This window comes from Salvia hispanica, chromosome 6 (assembly GCF_023119035.1).
Source record: "Salvia hispanica cultivar TCC Black 2014 chromosome 6, UniMelb_Shisp_WGS_1.0, whole genome shotgun sequence".
NCBI lineage: Eukaryota > Viridiplantae > Streptophyta > Magnoliopsida > Lamiales > Lamiaceae > Salvia > Salvia hispanica.
Genome location: NC_062970.1, coordinates 13,039,222 through 13,059,552, shown reverse-complemented (window position 1 = coordinate 13,059,552; position 20,331 = coordinate 13,039,222). Strand labels below are relative to the sequence as shown.

The window sequence follows — 20,331 nt, the reverse complement described above, 5'->3', positions numbered from 1 at the left end:
GCCTTGTGAAGGCGAAGAAACAATATTTATTTTGCTTTGTTTAGTTTGTTTTCGGTTCTAAGTACTCGTTCGTTTTAGTTTCGTAACTCTTAGTGTTCGGAGCTGAGATTTGTTTATTGGTTGCTGGAGGCTGTGGATTTTTGTATGGAGTTGTTTGGATTTGTTGAGTTATGTTGGATTTGAGTTGGAGTTTGGCAGATCTGGTGTTTCTGTTTACGTTTCTGCATGATCATGGCTATTTACGTTCTGTTTCTCCATTTCTTAGGTCCAGTAGCGTAGGTCTGTTAGTTGCGACTTTAATTTCTCGTTTTTAGTTTGGATCCGAAGTTTACTCTGTTTTCATGATGTTAAATGCTCTGTTTTCTCTGTTATTCTCAGTTGATTCCTGAAGACGATGATGTTTGGTGGTAGTTAGAATCAGATCTGCTTTATGTTAGCACCTTTCTGCAAGACCTTTTACTTTTCTGCATGTACTTCTGCTTTTCAGCTGCTTTTCCAGACCCTGGTCGTTTAAGGAAATTGGTCCCCACTGTTTGTTTCTCCTTTGTTTGTCTAAATTAGGAAAGTCTGTCTAGTTACTTAACTCCAGTTGTTTTCTTTAATTCTCAAATATTTCATTTCTTAAAGTCATGCATGTTCCGTACGTTCTTGTTTCTTAGACCCAGTAGGTAGAGTAAAGTAGTTTAAGTCTCTCAGACCCAGTAGTTTTAGTACTCAACCCATAATTTGCGTGGCAGCAGCCAACCCCTTTCTTTTCCAAAACATCCTCAAATGCAGTTTCGTAGCACCTTCATCCTCGTGGGATCGATCCTTTACTTCCCTGTGCTAGTTGTAGTATAGTGGGTTGAGGTTTTGAGGGAATAGAGTGCATCCAACGACCCCTTTCTGATAGTTCCACGGTTTTCTAGCCTTAGAAGTCTAGTCGAATCCTTTGGACCTGTTAGATCGCGTGATATCATACCGCACCTGCACTGCACTCGTTAAAGCTCTAGTGCTCTCAAATGGCGCCGTTGCCGGGGATGCATGGTGTTATTAGTGTGCTTGCGAATGTTTTGGTGTAAATAATTTATTTAACATGTTTTCTTTTGTTTCTTTTTCCAGTTTATGAACAGGAGCTACCGGTTCGGACACTGGAACAACTCACCTGGTTGGAGAAGCGCCCAGACTAGTTGGCGGGTCAAGGAAACTATATTCCCAGTCACCACCAGATCGGGGCTTACAACAGGAGATCCAGTTCACCTGAGTTCGGAGAGCGACGAGGAGTCAACTTTGTCAGTAAAAAGAGAACCAAAGTCAACCTCAGAAACAGAGGAGGAAAATGTTGAAGATATGGCCAACGCAGATGACGACCCGGAGATCGGCTGGCTCACTGGCCATTTAGATGGCGAGCCAGCCCATGCTATCGTTTCTACCCAGCGCCAGAGGGCGATCGACATCAAAACTAATGTGCTGGGTATTCTGCCAAATTTCTCGGGCCGGAGGAATGAATGTCCCTATGAATTCCTCAATGAGTTCAGTAAGCTTTGCAGTATTCAAAAGAGGCCCAACGATACAACAGAGGAGGATTACCGCCTACGCGCGATTCCGTTTGCGCTGAAGGGAGAGGCAAACACTTGGTTGCTAAGGTTGCCACCAGAATCAATCCATACGTGGAAGGACTTCAAGTTGGAATTCTTGGATTACTTTTTCCCATCTAACAAAACGAATGCTCTGAAGAAGGAAATTCAGGAATGCAAGCAGGAGTATGATGAATCGCTGAGTCAATATTGGTCTCGGTTTAAGGGACTGCTCGATGCTTGCCCGAACCACAGGATGATGGAGACCGAAACCTTCTATTTGTTCTATGAAGGGGCGAGACCGGAGTCTAAAGACTTAATGAATACCGCTAGTGGAGGGAATTTCACCAAGAGGAAGGTGAGTGAGGCCCGGGAGATACTGGGACGATTAATTGATGCAAAAAAGGCATACGATTCACCTCGCACCATTCTACGGAGAGGAAGTGCGGATGCAGTAACAGTGCAAAATGAAGAAATATTAGATGCCCGAGTGGATGCAAGGATGGATGTTAGAATGGAACAGCTGGAGAAGACTATCCTAACCGCCTTGGGAAAGAACAACTCACCAGAAAAAGATAAACAAGCACTAGGTCCAGAGGATGGATACAATTGGTGCGGACCTCAAGGAGGGATGGAGTGTCCAGCCCATATAAATGCTGTAGGAAATTGGAACCAAAATAATCAGGGCAGTAATTGGAACCAGTGGAAAATTAAGGACGCTCCATGGAGGGACAATCCATGCTTCAGGTGGTCCGAGGGGAATCAAAACCCTCAACTCCAGATCACTAACTCAAAAGGAAACCAAGGGAACCAACCCAACTGGTCCGGAAGGAATCAAGAGGGACAGGGCAACTGGAGTCAAGGAGGCCAAGGAAATCAACCCAGCTGGAACAATAGGAATCAAAATAACCAGGGAAGCTCATATGTACCCCCACACCAGAGGAACAACAACTATCAGGGACCAGGGAATCAATACAACAATAACCAAGGAGGTCAAGGAAACTTTCGCCCGCATCAAGGGGGTGGACCAAATCATGGTCAAGGGCCAAGTGGCAGTCAACAGAACACTCGGACCCAGAGGAATCTGGATGATATGGTCCATGACCTAGTGAATTCTCAACAACACATGCAAAACAACTTGATGGCAAACAATGACGTGGTTCACAAGCTCCAGGATGCTCAGTAGGAACACAAAGCCGCGATGGATCTGATGTCAAAGCAACTATCTCAGATCGCAACATCCCTGAGCGATATGCGAGGGAATGAGGGAAGGATTCCAGCCTCAGTAAAGCCGCCAGAAAGGGCAAATATCAGCCAAGTTACCCTGAGATCTGGGAAAGCATACGAAGGACCTAAGCTTAAGGTAAGTGATGAAACGTCAATGCCGATGAGCGAAGAGGTTATCCACCCGGTCCAGCAAAAAGAAGAAGTTAGAGCAGAGGATGATCTTCAAGCCGGTGACTTGGGAGGATCGTTACCTCGGATGGCTAACCCATTTTTCTTAGACCAGGAGCCTGAGGTAGAAATTGAAAAAAAAGAAGAAGGAGAGGCGGAAGAACCTTCTAAGGAAGATCCTACCAACACGATAAAGAGGGTGAAACCTTTTCCCTACCGAGGAGATGCCAAGAAGAAAAAGGACAACCCCGTGGATTTCATGGAGATCTTTGGAAAGCTGGAGATCAACCTCCCGTTCCTGGAGGCTTTGAAGCTTCCCCCGTTCAGCAAATTCATTAAGGAATTCGTTGCAGGCAAGGCAAAGTCTGACGGGAAGATCGTGATCGGGGAGAATGTATCTGCAGTAATTCAGAAAAGGATAATGCCTTCAAAGCAAACTGACCCAGGTATGTTTACCTTACCTATCACTATAGGAGGTGTCAGAATCGAGCATGCTATGTGTGATTTAGGTGCATCTATTAATGTGTTACCGCTTTCCATATACAAAAAACTGGTAGGAGCGAGAATGACTGATACGAAAGTGGTAATCCAGCTAGCTGATAGATCATGCATTAGCCCTGAAGGAGTATTAGAAAATGTGATAGTAAAAGTTCATGATTTTTTATACCCTGCTGATTTTCATGTGATAAAGATGAGTGACAACGAAACAGCTGAGTCTAGTGGCGTTCTTTTAGGGAGACCATTTTTGAGGACCGCTAAGACTATAATCGATGTTTTTGATGGCACCATCTGTTTAGATTACAATGGGGAGAAATTCACTTTCAGCATTGATGAAGCTATGAGGAAACCACTAGACGTGGAAAACCTCCATTTTGTTGATGTCATTAACCCCCTGGTCCAGGAGTTTCTTGAGACCGAACTATTGCAGGAACAGGTGGACACCTCGGAAATGACTGAATCCATGAGGAAAGAAGTTGCAGGATGGTGTGAAGCAGTTATGGAACAAGGGCTATCTGACGGAGAAATCACAAAGGCAATAATGGATTTCTGTGGTGAGGCAAGATCCCCTGGGTCCAAGGAATCAGTTCAACTGGCCAGTATGGAAAAGTTGCCAGAGTTGGACGAGCTGGTCAAGAAAGGTATGGAGAAAAATCCATTACCCCCTGAAGTACCCCCTCCAAAGAAAGAATTGAAGAATCTTCCTCCGGGTCTGAAGTATGCTTACCTAGGAGAAGGCGAATCTCTGCCTGTCATAATCAACAGCCTTCTGACCCAGGAGCAGGAAGTTAAACTATTAGAAGTGCTGGGGAGGAACCAGAAGGCAATAGGATGGACTCTGTCTGACCTAGTGGGGATCAGCCCCGACCTATGTATGCATCACATCCGTTTGGAAGAAGGAGCCAAGGCATACCGAGATCCACAAAGAAAACTCAACCCCAACATGAGAGAGGAAGTCTTAAAGGAAGTATTGAAGCTGCTAGCCCTGGGGATCATTTACTCTATTCCCGATAGTGAATGGGTGAGTCCTGTCCACATGGTGCCTAAGAAATCAGGAATACAAGTAGTCAAGAATGACCGCAACGAGCTTGTGCCCACAAGGTTAGTCACGGGATGGAGAATGTGCATAGACTACAGGAAACTCAATGCGGCCACACGCAAGGATCATTTCCCACTACCCTTCATCGACCAAATGCTGGAGAGGTTGGCGGGAAAACAATACTTCTGCTTTCTAGATGGTTACAGTGGGTATTTTCAAATCTATGTCAACCCAGAGGATCAGGAGAAGACCACATTTACCTGCCCCTTTGGAACGTATGCCTACCGGAGAATGCCTTTTGGTCTATGCAACGCACCTGGGACATTTCAGAGATGCATGATGAGCATTTTCTCAGATTTGCTGGAAGATTGCATAGAAATTTTTATGGATGATTTCACCGTCTATGGAGATTCTTTCGAGGCTTGCCTGGGGCACCTAGATGTTGTTTTGGAGAGATGCAGGAAGAAGAACCTAGTGCTAAACTACGAGAAGTGCCACTTCATGGTCAAGGAGGGGATAGTGCTGGGACATGTTGTATCAGAGAGGGGCATCGAGGTAGATCAAGCAAAGGTGGAAGTAATCTCTAAGCTTCCATACCCAACGAATCAGAAGGAAATTCGTGGATTCTTGGGACATGCAGGGTTCTACCGAAGGTTCATAAAAGACTTCGCAAAAATTGCCCAGCCCCTAACACGACTTCTGCAGAATGATGTGGAGTTTAAATTTGATGATAAATGTGAAGAAGCCTTCCAGCTACTCAAGGATCGTTTGGTCACAGCCCCGATAATCCGCTCGCCCAACTGGGATTACCCCTTTGAGGTAATGTGCGATGCGAGTGATTTTGCCATAGGAGCAGTTTTAGGCCAGAGAATCGAAGGAAAAAGTTATGTCATATTTTATGCCTCGAAGACTCTCAACCAGGCCCAGAAGAACTATGACACCACCGAGAAGGAGATGCTGGCTGTGGTGTACTCATTTGAAAAATTTCGGCCATATCTACTGGGGTCGAAAGCAATAGTTTTCACTGACCATGCAGCCATTAAATATCTCCTAGCCAAGAAGGAATCCAAACCAAGGCTAATCAGATGGGTGTTACTATTGCAAGAGTTCGACTGGGAAGTCAGAGATAAGAGGGGGACCGTATCCGATGTTTTTCCAGAGGAGCATTTGTATCACTTAGGGGAGTCCACTAGACCAATCAGATGGGTAGCAGTGCTAGCATTGACTGGACCCGAGGAGTCAGAGAAACGGAAAGGCAAACCAAATGATGAGCCTTGGTTCACGGACCTGGCAAATTATTTAGTCACTGGAGAACTACCTACTGCACAAGAAATCACTAGGGCCCAGAGGATGAAAATTAAAAGTGACTCTAAGTACTACTTTTGGGATGACCCATACCTCTGGAAGATGGGTCTGATAAGAAGGTGTATTCCAGAGTGGGAGCAAAGAGACGTGCTAAACCATTGCCATGCACTAGCGTGTGGTGGACATTTCGGCCCAAGAAAAACGGCAAGAAAAGTTCTGGACAGCGGGTTCTACTGGCCTTCGTTGAATAGAGATGCTTATGAGTTCTGCCAGAACTGCAGTAGGTGCCAACTGACCGGAGGGATTTCTATGAGAGATGAGATGCCACAGACTCCAATAATAGTTTGCGAGATCTTTGATGTTTGGGGCATGGACTTCATGGGCCCATTCCCATCTTTGTATGGAAATACGTACATATTGGTTGCTGTAGATTATGTGTTCAAGTGGATCGAGGCCAAAGCTACAAGTTCAAGCGACGCGAAGGAAGTCTCAAGATTCCTAAAGGCCAATATATTCAACCGGTATGGCGTGCCCCGAGCGATCATCTCGGACCAAGGGACTCACTTCTGTAATAGGACGATTGAAGCGCTGATGAGAAAGTATGGAGTCCACCATCGGTTATCTACTCCGTATTTTCACTTCAATTCCATCTCCTATTTATGGGAGAAGGGATTATTTTATTAAATTATTTGATCCCTTATTTATTCTCTTCCATGAATAAATTCAAATATTCTAGCATATCTTACCATATCTAAGGAAATCTTGCCATATCTTATTTTAATTAATATTTGAAATTGATTCCGTGTGGAGGAATCAATATTAACGCTACTTTCCTAATTATTTGGGAAGGTTATTATTTTTATTCTGCTCCGTAATATTTTATTCTACTCCGTGAAATATTCAAATTAAATCATATGCTAATTAATAGCATGAAATTCGAACCCTACCCTATTTTCTCTCAAAATTAACGCCACTCTCCCTCCCATATCTCCTCAAATCTTTTTATTTATTTAATTATGAGATTATATCTTGCACTCTATAAATAGGAGTGAAACCCTAAACCTAAATCAAAAAAATCGCCCCCTCTCTCTCTCAAATTCACGCCTCCCACTTCCTCCACTCTTCTTCAACTTGTTTCCTATTTTATTCAAGGTCTCTTCATTCTTTACAAAGAATTGAAGTTGAAACTCAAGAATTATTAAAGAATCAAGGCTATTTCTTTGTTCAACCGTTCGTTCTAGCAAGAAAAGGTATTTTATTATCAATCTTTTCTCATCTAACCGATTAGTCGGTATTCTTGAACCCTCATGCATCTAGGTCGAGTGAAAAGGGGAAACCAATTGATGAATGGGATGCATGTGTGTGTGTACGTGGATCGTGTGTGTGTGCGTGTGATGTGTGTGCGTGTGTGATGTGTGTTGTAAAACACTCATGTGTGACATGTTTCGATAATAGATCTGGAGTTGTAGTGCGAATAGAAAGTGAAATAATCATGCCTTGATTTTGGAATGATTATATAAAACGAATCAATGGGAAAAATGGAAAACGTTGGGAACATGCATGATTTTGAGTAGATGTTTGAGACTTACTTGTGATACGCATAAATTAAAGGTGATAACTCGCGCTCTCGACGTGATAGCAAGAGGAAGAGCGTACTTGTGATCTAAGGAGTAGAGGTGGGCTTTATTTACTAAACTCTTTTATTACCAAAATATTGATTATGGTGTTATAAGGGTGGATTAAAATGTTATGTCATGCCTGTGATTGTTTTGGTTATGTTGTGTGTCTGATGTCTAGTTTGTGAGTCCGCTCCATTAGGCTATAGGGCTACATAAACGAATTCGGGTCTTAGTAGGGCCGCAAACGCTATCAGGCTAGTGTACACAGTTGGGATCGGGAGCCGTCCTTGCTAGTCGGCCGGTCTCGTGGGCGAATAGTGTGGCCACACTTTCGTCGCACTATGGAATTGTTGATTGTTGAGAAAATGGGAGGAATTGTTTGACTGGCCAGTCTATGAAATTATTTTGTGATACTCGATGATATTCTTTTATAAATGAAAACTCGAATTCACTAAGGTAAGGGTGGCATATCTATTAAAAATGTTTTGGCATGAGTTCACTGAGTATGTTTAAAATACTCAGCCCTGCATGTGTTTTCCCTATGTGCAGGTTGAGCGGCGACGAGCGGTTGGCAGTGTTGAGCAAGTTAATTGAATAACATGATCATATGAAACTCCGAGTGTAGTTGTGTCTTCATACATAGCTTCACCTTCCCTCTTGAATGCTTCTGCTGAAATATGAAACTTATCATCGTTTGTTTGAGTTTGAACTTATTCCTTTTGATTTAGAATATTGAGACATAATGCGTTTTTGGATTATATTAAACCCTTGTCTTTTAAGCATAATTTATGATATTTATCCATGATTGATTTCTTGCTTAAGCCGTCGTCTTATTGCTTAAATAGTTCATTAATTACTTCGGTCAAATCCCTTTAAATGAAACCCTAGCCTATGATCTTGTTGAATTTAAGTCCGCCTAGGTAGCTATCGTCGTATTTATTATACCCTAGAAGGGCGGGTCGTTACAAAAAACCTTAGGCATCTCTAACTACACGGCAGTAGTAGGATTCGAACCTAGGTTCATTGTAGCTTGCTACCCCTCCGTTGCAAGCTGCAACGCCCCTGCGGGCAAATCCATGTATTTCATGATTCTTATTAATGGAGTATGTGTGTTTCAAAAATTACAATGCTACATTGTTATGTTTATAATTTACTCTCATCAAATATGTAATGCCACCAATCTTATACCAAAGCTTCACTGCTAATTGATCATATTCGTTTAGATCCAACGAGCTAACTCACAAATTATTATTGATACATTTCACGAGCGCAACCCTACATATGCAATTATTTGAGAAAATGAAAGAAACGAAAATACAGACATTATTTGACATGTAACCCAAATACAAAACAATAGTAAAATTAACGGAGCTCTTTGGCGTCAGAGGTGGCTATGGTGATGATCTTAGGCTCCCTCTTCATCTCCTCTTCCTTCACCTTTGGCACCGTTATCCTCAGCACCCCGTCCTCCAACCGTGCGCTCACCTTCTCCATGTCAGCATTCGCCGGCATCCTAAACCGCCGCCAGAACTTGCCGGCGGTGCGCTCCACCCTGTGCCAGCGCTCGTCCTTGACCTCCTCCTCCTCCGTGCGCCGCTCGCCGCTGATTAGGAGCACGCGGTTCTCCTCCACCTCGATCTTGATGTCCTCCCTCCTCATGCCGGGGACGTCCAGGGAGATCTGGTGCTCGCCCGCCGTCTCCCGCCAGTCCGCCCGCGCCAGAGCCACCGCGGTCTCATCCACGGCAGCTCTGGCTGCGGCCAGCGGCGACTGCTCCAGGATCTGGAAGGGGTCGTCGGCCGGGGGCAGCATGAGCTCCCATATCGACCGGGGGCTCATGTAGGGCACGAGCGCGGTGGTTTCCTGCGGCAGGAGAAATGCTGCCGCGGCAAACAAGGCCATCGCCACCATTGTAAGCTTCGTTCCGTCCATGTGTGTGATGCTTGTTTGGTGTTACAATTTAGTTTGTGAAATATGGAAGTTTGGGGATGAATTTATAGGTGATGTGTACATGGTTCTAGAGCCACGGAGACAAGCTAGGGGCTTCTGGAACCTCTGAGAAATGAAACTTTATACTCTTAAAACATTTTTTTTTCTTTTGTCTTGAAGAAGTGATCATAAATTCATATCATTTCAAAAGTATTTAATGGTTATGATACATTTTTATGGATATGTTATAGTTTCGGACATATCAACATTATTTAATGGTCATAGATAGTATTACTAGTTTCCAATTGTCAAGTACTAAAAAAAAAATTGAGTTCGATAATTTTTTTGTATATTATCTTCTCTTTATATATTATATATTTATGATGAGTAGTGATGAGATGACACAGCATTAAATTTTGATTTATTTTGATTTTGTACCTAAATTTTGATACCTAACCTTGATAACTCCTCATTTCCTCCGTATTGAGAATTTTGTAAAATATTCTATCTGTCCCATAAAAATATGAATATATGTCGCACACTGAGTTAAAAAAATCTAATGTCATTTCAGCCGTGAGTGGATAAATGGTCATTTTAGTATTGTTTGCATGGTGATTTGTAGTCGTGAGTTGATAAAGGTCATGTTTCTATTGTTTGTATTGTGATTGTGAGTCGATTATCACTTAAAACGTAATTATGTAAAATGATTATAAATAAATTGTGACAGGAGCTGAATATTGTTTGAGAAAGGACAAATAAATGTTTATATTTTATGGTACAGACAGACAAGAAAAATGTTCATGTGTTTAATTCACTTGGTAGAGTTGAGTATCAGCTTCTATTCGGAACATTCAAGTTTTGAAAACCTCATGTATAATCAAAACCCATACAATTTACACCCATTTCTTTGAGCCAATTGTTTTATAATGGGAATAATTCATTCACATGGCATTCCAGTGACTAGTTTTATTATATTGAACTCAACACGCATGCTCTGAAACATATAGCTTCAAGTTCATACATTTTGGCTGGTAACATCAATTTGGAAGATGAATCAATTCATTTCACGACAAAATAGTTGCAAAATAACGAAGTGTGCAACTTGCGTTACAAAATAAATGAACATAATACTCAACTCAAGAAACCAACCTTTTGAACTGAGTAATGCAATCCAGTGCCCGCTTGAAATCTCTGTCTTCCAGGGCAATGGTGAAGCGGCAGTAACCGGGAATTCCAGTCCACGACGCACTATTGATGCACAAACCGGTGCTAGTGAGCATCGACTCTCGGATGTTTGTGTCGTCAATCTTGATTTCGCGGCTCCCTGAGCCATCATTCAGCTTGATGGTCTTGCCAAAGTAGGCAGATGGCTTTGCTACAATGGAAACACCTGCTTCAGCGTTGAGCACCTCCCAACCGCTATTTTCAAGTGTCTGTCACAGCAAAATTAGTTTAAGATATACACATACAGCATATTTAGCCATGATTTGCATGACACAAATTGGCGAAATAGCTTACGATGCTCTGTGAATGAGTAAACATTTGAATGATTTACCTGCTTCAAGGTTTTAAATCTACTTCTCAGATTTTCCATCTGGTCTGCTATGCCGTTCAACAGATCCTCCCCGGAGTCCAGCAATTTCTTCACTGTGTACTTGATAGTGCTGTGGGGTTTGCTTACTCCACCACTGTTATGAAAAGCATCCACCAGAGAAGGCTGATTCATGAGCAGAAATCCAAATTTAAGCCCACTAGAAAGCATCTTGAAAAATAATCCCCCAAGTAGACATACAGAAGTGGCTGGATTAGCAGATGAAAGTTTCTGTAGTGTAGCTCCCAAGTTCCAGCCATCAAATCCCTTGGAATTATACTGCACCCCTGAGAATGAGGTATCCAGTATTATCCTCGCTCCGAACTTTGCGCACACAGACAATAATTTATTTATCTCTTCGTTACTGTAAACCAAGCCAGTTGGATTGATAGTTGGACCAGATATATAGATCCATGGTTTTTTAACTGTCTCCAAGGTGCGAGTGAGCCTTTCCTCAGTTAGTCTGTACCCAGCTTCCGGATTTGTTGGGATTGTTACGATGTTAGCTTTCAAAAATCTTGCAGCAGATACATAATTTCCATTTGAACCAGTGGGGAAGCATAGAGTCCCACCCTCTTGAGCGCAGCAGATTACCAAATTAGTGAAAAGTTCTGCAGGGGACCCAGCATATATGAACTCCGTGTTGCGGTCAGAAGAAAAGCCGTAACTGCTGCTAACCAGACGCTTAATGCCGTCCGTAACATCAGTCTCAGATTCTGTTATGTTCTGCCGGGCAAAACTCTCGAAGATTGCAGCCTTAACTGGTGTGGTTATTGGCAGAAAGCTTTGGTCGACATCCATGTGAACCAGAGAAGACTCATCAGATTCATTTATTGATAGCTCAGCATGATCAAGAACTGGGTTAGTCAAACTGCAAACTCCGTTAACCTTGGTAGCACCTGTCTCCTCAGCATTTCTCTAAAGATAATCGAATGTATAAGATATTAATTGCAATTTCTTTTTATTAGCTTAAGTAAGTAAAGGAAGCGGCATGTGCTATCACCAAATTTTACTTGATTGGATATATTATACAGAACCCGGGTTTAAGGGCTATAACTGCTGTGATTCTCTGAAAATCCTAGGGTCAAGCCGTCAAGTAGATAACAAGAAATTTTCTTATATCTGTGTCTATCATGAATTTATACTGCAGCTTTTCAAGCAGTAAGTTGGTGGTTATACATAGATAATGCATATAGTCAGTTTTCTTTTCACTGTTATCTTTCACAAAGAATAAAATTAAATATATGATGGTGAAGATCCTTAAGCACGAGCATACCTCTCAATTACATAAACCAATGAAATACAAATCTATGAACAACTTAACGAGAGAGTTCACGAACATACTGACCTGTACACGTGGGTGTCGATCAGCAAGCTGAAAAGCCAGAAGCTCATGGAAAAGACAGCCATAGTAATACTGACTAATTATTGCAGTACTTCCCTGTAGAAGTTCAACTGTCCTGCACAGAGCTTTGAACATTTCCTTGTCCTCGGATATCACAAAGGCCACTTCCAAATCCTTATAAACCTGGATTGCAGAGAAAAAACAGTTGGATGATATATTACCAGAAGATTAATCACTACAGAGGATTAATCACATACAACAAGCATAAACTTTTAAGATGATTCATCAAGCATCAAATAAATCACCTGATTCTTCAGTAAGCCACAAACGACTGTCGCATGTGGAGGCAGAGGACTTCTTGCAAGATATTTGAGGACTCCATTGGAACTTGGAAGACTGGATAGTACAAAGTGGTCAGAGATATCCACAAACAATCGACACCCAATTTCTCTTGTCGTATCTAGTAGATGCTCAAAAGCTGAACTAGTAACGGACTCAAATTGGCCCATTCCAGTCACTACCACTTCTGGCCTTAGCTTCTTTATTAGGTCTACCATCAAGTCTGACTGGCGTGGTGCTTCAATGACTGTGATAACTACCTCTGAGTTTTCACCAGTTTCTCTCTTCTGCAAAACAAAAAAGGAACTTGTGAACAAAGAGGGGCTTGCTGCAACTATCAGATTTAGTGACAATGAAAAGAACTTCTGGAAAGCCTCTTCGCACATCAGAATTTGAAATAAGAAAACTCATACTAATAGTACAAACATGAAACCATCACTGTCAAGATTTCTTTCTAGTTATCAGGTACATATATGTATGTTACACATAAGTAATGTAGTGAGAAAGAAGGTTTAGTCACTATGAAGGCGAATACCAGTGCAACACACCACCTTTAACTATCCTCTAGGAAAAATGTCAGGCTAGAGGACAATGCATTCGCTTACATTAAAAGGATTAGTTTTTGTTTATCCTTGTTATAGTACATAAGCCAAGTGTACCAATTAAATATCTAGCCCTAACAATAGAATCTCAAAACCTAAGAAGAGAAGGCAAAAAGTCATGATGATAAATGAGAGAGAATTAAAATAGAAATTAGCATCAAAATACCTCAACATTTTTTAAGCTTGTCAGCCATTTCTTCGGTAAATATCGCGACAATTGTTCATCAACAATAGCCAGGTGTGGAGACAACAAATGTAGAGCACTTTCAATTGCCACATTCCTTGACGGAAACACAACAATATTCTGGCCCACAAAGTAAGAAAAAGAAAAGAGAAACAAATTAGATGATAGGGAAGTTTCAGGATTTACTTGTGTATTGAAGAAATATTGTTTAACATTGATATGAAAGTGCAAAACTGGCGATTAACACAATTCTTGAGTGAGAAAAATATACATGGGCTAACAATTGTGTTAAAATTCTAATATCTTGTCCCACATCGGCTTGGTGATGATCCTAGCTTCTCTATATAAGTGTGGATAACCCTCCCCCTTATGAGGCCTTTTAAGGGGTGAGTGGCCCATTTCTAATATGGTATCAGAGCGGGCCCAAGCCGATGATGGATTTATTCTCTTTATCTCTTCTCTTGCCTACCCACGTGATGGAAGTCCGATGTGTCATTCCGGCCCACATGTGAGGGGGCGTGTTAAAATTCTAATATCTTGTCCCACATCGGCTGGTGAGTGGCCCATTTCTAATAAATTGTGTTCAAGAATTCCAATCCAGTGTTGAACACACTTGAGTGAAACCAAGATACAAATTTAATAAAGTTGAAATATAACCAAATTTGGCTTTTTTCAAAGATATTCTTTCCTTTCTTGGAAAGACCAAGTCATATACCAAACCACAAAAGGACTTGTAAAAAGAGCCATATATACGAGATAAGTGACCTAAGTCCGTCCATCAAAGTAAAATCATGACAAACATATATATACTTTTGACACTCAGAAGTCCAAAAACTAAAAATTTCACTAAGACCTAATGCAAAGTTCTTTTTCCTACCTTGCTTAATGACTTAGTTATATAGGCAAGAATCACAAGTGAAGCAAGATTCTTTGAGGTTTAATATAGTTTATATTTTCTCTACTAATTATTTCAACTCTTGGAGTACTAAGATATATGTGCTTATTCAGCTTCACAGGGCACAGTTGCCTACTGTATCATGATGTGATTGAGATCAAAGTCCAAGCAAAACCTAAAAATGAAGCACTAATTTTGTGGAGGTGGTTCCTAGTAATAGCTTTCTACATATCGCATGTGTTGAGTTTTTTTTAACGAACACTCAATAACAACAAGAACTCCACTATGCATTATTGACTCCCTCTGCTGACCTGACCACTCAACAAAATTGAGATTGAGAGAAGGAAGAGTATGTAAAGGACTAGACTAGGTTATTGCATTAAGAGCTACTGTTTTTCCTCATTTTCCATGAAACACTTTTCCACCTTTGGCGAGAAACACTATTAAGAAGATTGGTTACTATAATTTGAGAAGTTCACTAGTATTCAGTTCAACATGTACACTATCAATCAATCATTCACAAGGAATTGTGACTTTGAGAATGAGTATTCGTGTTAAGGTTTTAATATTGAGTTTCAAGTTCCAACTTTTCAAAATTAGCTGGTATTTGCACAAGAAGAAGTTATATTAAAGAACCTGACAAGGCTTTAATCAAATCAAGAATTAAAGAACCTCCAATGAATTTTAGGTAACTCAAATCACAGCTGACAATAATATTGTTGTACAGTTAGTAAGTTGAGAGTAGCAATGTTCCTTACATCTGCAGTAAGTGGGATGTGATGGTATGTATTCATAAAGTTGGCAATAAGCCCCCGGAAACGCCTACTTCCTGCTGGTGGTTCATAAGGAAAAAATGAGAGCTGTTTGAGAACATTAGCAAGATGAGCAAGGAATGGAATCTTCTCATCTGCAACAGAATCTTCTTCAAAAGACAAGTCTAAGGAGCTCCTGATATCATCCAGTCCGTTCGTGAGAAATTCAAATATCCTTTTTACCTGTCAAGCAGCAAATCAGCTTAAGGCTCACTATCTAGCAGGAACACATCCATTTTTGTTTTTTTAATAATAACTCTTAATCATGAAGAAGATATGAAACCTGGTTAGGTTGTCGGAGTTGACAACTATATACTGACAAAGCATGAGAAATACGACCACCAGCTTTTGCATATGCCCATGCTGTTCGTGCACAAATTGGTTGATCTCCAGAAAGTCCCATAAAGAACTCAAAACGGTGAGGACTATTCTTTTCAATTTCAACTAGTGCAGAAATATCTGTATCAGCAGCCTGCAATAGAAAGATTTCTAAAACTTCTGTTCCTGCATGGATTTAAAATAGTTGGAAAGTTGGGGTAGAACCTGAAGAACTTTAGTCTGCCAAATCTTGTCAACTTGAAGACCACGGCGTTCGAACAAACGTTTGCACACAGCTTGGCCAGGGCGACCTCCCATATTAAAGATCATAATACCCAGAGGTTTTATTACAGATATCCCTTCCTCGACGGCCCTCGCAATGAGACCTAAACCAAATTGGTCCTCCACAAAGCCCTGAAAAGAACATATACTAGCTCAAGAAACAAGTGAAGACATCTCTTTCTACGTTTTAAACAGACAAAGAGCACAGTAGAAAACTCTCTCTGATAGAAAAAACACAAACATCACAGACACAATGAGCCAACGTAATCTGCAAAGAACCAGAAGGCATGACCTTGTAGCAGATTATTAGTGGAATAAGCTTTGCCATGGAACACTCTAGTTGAACAAAGACCTAATAAAACTCTAACTCTGTTATAGTACATTGAAGGGTGTGTTAATACAAATGTTGCAGAAGCAAACTAGAAAAACTATAGTCTGCACAGAGATGGAACTTCATGCGCTAAACGAAATGAAGACATAAATTTTCACGCATCAGTTAATTCACTCCATACCATCAGCAATCAGTACAGGACCTGCAACTAATAGTCTATTTAAATTATAAAGGTAACAGGCATGAAGAGTAATCGACGAAGAATAAAGAGGATAAATAAAAACTTGACAGCAGATTGGTGAGTGATAACAGATCAGGTCTAAGTCTTAGGAAATAAAAATCTATGGTTTCTTACAAAATCATTTTCATGTGTACCATGACTCAAACTGGAAGTGTGAGTTTACAATATTTACTTTGGCTTGAAACATTAGAACCCATCTATTAGACTTCAGAATAGACAGATGATATAACAAGTGACCTGAAGAGCGCAGTAGTTGCTTAAAGAATGTAAGAATTCTTCACTAGCATTCTCCGTAATCATTTTGGACATTGCATCTGGATTAGGGTTCAGAATCTGAAATGACAAAAGCACAAAAAGGAAGATAAGAACATTTGAAAGAGTCTCCATATCACTTGAAAATAATCCCATTATGTGGAAATAACTGTGTTGTATTTTATGAACAAGAAAAGCATGATCATGCAAACAATTTACACAGTATTTTACAATTAATCATGATACCTGTGGTATGCATCCAACAATTCTCTCAAGTTCTATGTTATTATTTCTGCAGTAAGATAGCAAATCAGATTCATAAAACTCAACCCTATCGAGTAAAGTTTTATTCTCCGCATCATAAATTGGCTGGCCACTGCCATCCAGAGCATTCAAGTAGAGGTTTATCCATGATATCTTCACCGCTCTTGGATTGATATCAAGCCCATACACCTGAAAATAGTATTGAAACACATTAAGATTCCTCATTGCCCTGATTTCCAAGTCCCAATCAAATATAAGAATACATGCATAACAAGATAGACTCCATTAAACGTCAAGATAAAACAGTTAGTATGTAAGATAAAGGGATCGTGAACCTTTGATGGTAACCACTTCTGCGCAATTGCAATAGATATCCATCCATTTCCACAGCCAAGTTCAGCTAGTGTCCTGTCCTTAAAAATGGCATCCGGGTGCCTATTGAGCCCCTCATAGAAAGTGAAGGACCAATCCTCGGGTACAAAGATGCTGGGTATCACCATCATTGTAAGTTTCTTCCTCTTCTGGACACCTGCACATGAAGATATGATGAGTTCAAGTCCCACATTGAGACTCTAAACTCCTCCAGGTCAGTGACCTTCATCTACTCCAAATTCAATGGTAATGAAAGAGAAAATAGAAACAACAAGAACTAAATAAGGGAAATACGAAAATTAATAGAGATACAATGTTTCGAGAACACCATAATTTCTCCACTATCAGATCCAATTGAATAGCATTCTGCTTTACTTTGTGATAAAAATAAGCACATTCTGTTTTCATATTAAAGTGGTTACTGTGCAATACTGGCCCTCCCCCAAGCAAAAGAACTCCACAACTACAAAGGGGCTGTCTGCCTGTCTCCAACAGCACATTCAAGGATCTACAATGAATCTCAAGTTTGTTTCCAGCTACATTTACAAACCAGATTCCTGAATCACATTTTAACGTTCTTTTGCTATGAGATATGTCACAAACTGTAGCTCATTAATCCTTGCATGATATGAATGGCTATAATCTGTGCAAAGGTTGTTTCGCGCAGAGCATAAGATAAACCGAAACAACATTCAAAAACCTAGAAGATTGACCGCCAGATCATTCTCAACAACAGCAAAAAAAAAAACATAACTCTACACTCATTTAGTCAAACAGCAGATTTTCACTTTTCAGGAACAGGAAGTATCATTATGCTAGTTTCGTCAGCCTAACAATTATTGGATCTCAATTTTCGATTAAAATTGGCCCATCCGTTTTGTAAACTCCAAAAACGAAAGCGTGAATTGACAGTCGTCGAAGTTGACAATTAACTCTTTTCCTGAAAACATATCTCAAATTCTACCCCACATTAAACTTTGCCCGCACAAAATCTCACTAAAATTCGCAGCGGATAATATACACACACGTACATCTATACGTATAATAGATCGTATACCTTCGTATTGCTCGACGTAGATGTCCTGAATTTGGAAATGGTAAGTCTGGAGGCAGCGGTCGTTGTCTTCCTTTGAGGTGAACCGTTTCTGGAGTTCCGAGAGGAAGATCCTAGCGTCGGTTCGGGTAGTCGGATTCTCGAGCCGCTCCAGGAGTGATCGCAGAGCACTGTAGGCTGCATCACCGGACTGTTTGCATTGTTTCAGAAAATCTTCCATGATCACCGCAGTAATTGCGTGTTCTCGCCCTCACAGACTCGAAGAGAAGGAAATGGAGCTCTATTTTGCGATGTTTCTCTGTGTGTGTGAGAAGTGAGATATATATACACGTTTGTATATGTATCACTGTCGTATACAAATATGTCAAACTTGATTGGTCACTGAATCACTGGTGGTGATTGAAAAGATTCCATTTTTCATAAAAAAGAAAATTATTTATAATAAAATTAAATTAAGATCCATCCAAATTTTAAATGGTAAATCCTACTCCCTTCATCCCGCAATTGGAGACCTATTTGGTTATGGCACGAGTTTTAAAAAATGTAAAGGAAAATGGGTTGAATAAGTTAATAGAACATAGATTTCACTTATATATATTAGTTTTATAATAAAATATAAGTGAAATAAGTTGGTGGAATGTGGAGTCTATTATGGTATAAATGAAATATGACTCTTATTACGGGACGGACCGAAATTGCAAAATATGACTCTTGTCGTGGGACGGGAAGAGTAATAACCTATATCACTTTTAAATAGTACTACTGCTTCGATTTAAATATGCCTTCCACTCTCTAAAGTCTCACTAATTATTTAATGAACTCAATGTCTATAGCAAAATTTCAATATATTTTTATGTATACATAAAATAAAATTTATACATCTAAACTTTTGTACTACTATTATTTAGCTTCAATAAAACTAATTTATCTAAATTAATAAACAAGTTTTAATTAATTTTTAATCACAAAATAAACAGATCTTTAATTACTAAATATTATAATTGGTTTATCTAAATAATGATTCAATACATCTCTGTTTAGATAACCATAAATAAAATAAAAAACAAAAAAGATGAGAAAACCAATGTGTGCTCTAATGTGCTGACTTTTTACTCCATCCGTCCTTATTCAAATATCCATTTTGATTCAGGGTAAATTTTACAAAATTGTTTGATCTTATATTATACGGAGTATATGTGTGTAATGATTTTGTGAAGTATGATATAAATTTATATAAAATAAAAAAAATGTAAATGAGACTTTAAATCTTTTATTTACCTAAAATGGAGCAATGCAAACAAATTATTTGTTTTGTAATTCGATACTAGTAGTATTCTTATTATTTAGGCGTCACATGATGGCATCACTAAAAGGGAGTTTCAATGAGTACCACGCATGCCGGCAAAATTCGATAGCACAACCTTGATTTTTTTTTTTAATTTAGTTACTATTGCACTTGGTATATGGGTAAAAAAGCTTAATATGCTAAGTACATAAAACATCAAACAATGTGGACATTGTTACAACATATTGCAATATTGTGTTAAAATTACAAAATTATATTATAAAATTCACGCATTATGATTTATGGCAATATTGCCATGGCCTACTTAAATGATTTGCATTCCCACTTGGACAATCGAGTCAAGTCAATGAAATGGATCTCGAATAAATCACTACGCAGTCTTATCTTCGTATGGACTTATGGGACATTAAATAATTCCATAGCTAGTGGTCCTATACATGATAATATACTTTTAAATTTAATATCGTTATGTGTGTAAATTGATGAAATAACCTTGAAAAAGACTGAATATTCAGTGGTTTTATGATGGGATATGTGTTCAAATAGGGAAAGTTGTACATTCCCTGATTGTTGAGAGAATATTTGTTATAAACTACTATCTGTGAATCAAGGGAGTAATATTTAGTAACCATTCATTCGTTGGCGATACATTATCTTAAACTAACTTGAATATACATATGACAAAAGTATCACCAATTATTCATGAATTTAATAATTCGTGGTTAAGAAGCTTTTAATAATTTGCTTCCAACTAATATAGGAAAAGCATTTCCAGGCCACCATTAAAGGAGTGGTGTGATGC

At 39.8% G+C, this 20,331-nt stretch overlaps 2 protein-coding genes across 2 annotated transcripts; both read right to left on the bottom strand.

Annotated features, from left to right (window-relative positions):
• Positions 1-8,630: 8,630 nt before the first annotated feature.
• Positions 8,631-9,395, bottom strand: LOC125196566 (21.9 kDa heat shock protein-like). The gene has a single exon (XM_048095129.1). It carries the CDS (start codon positions 9,342-9,344, stop codon positions 8,775-8,777), a length of 570 nt encoding a protein of 189 aa, XP_047951086.1. The 5' UTR covers positions 9,345-9,395; the 3' UTR covers positions 8,631-8,774.
• An 892-nt stretch (positions 9,396-10,287) lies between these two features.
• LOC125196144 (methionine S-methyltransferase-like) lies at positions 10,288-18,518 on the bottom strand. Its single transcript, XM_048094536.1, has 12 exons — positions 18,227-18,518; positions 17,133-17,326; positions 16,780-16,986; positions 16,519-16,614; positions 15,653-15,841; positions 15,393-15,581; positions 15,056-15,292; positions 13,385-13,522; positions 12,583-12,903; positions 12,281-12,460; positions 10,897-11,850; positions 10,288-10,774 (listed from the first exon to the last, which is right to left on the bottom strand). The coding sequence occupies exons 1-12, from the start codon at positions 18,441-18,443 to the stop codon at positions 10,478-10,480; spliced, it is 3,219 nt and encodes a 1,072-aa protein (XP_047950493.1). The 5' UTR covers positions 18,444-18,518; the 3' UTR covers positions 10,288-10,477.
• Positions 18,519-20,331: the final 1,813 nt, after the last annotated feature.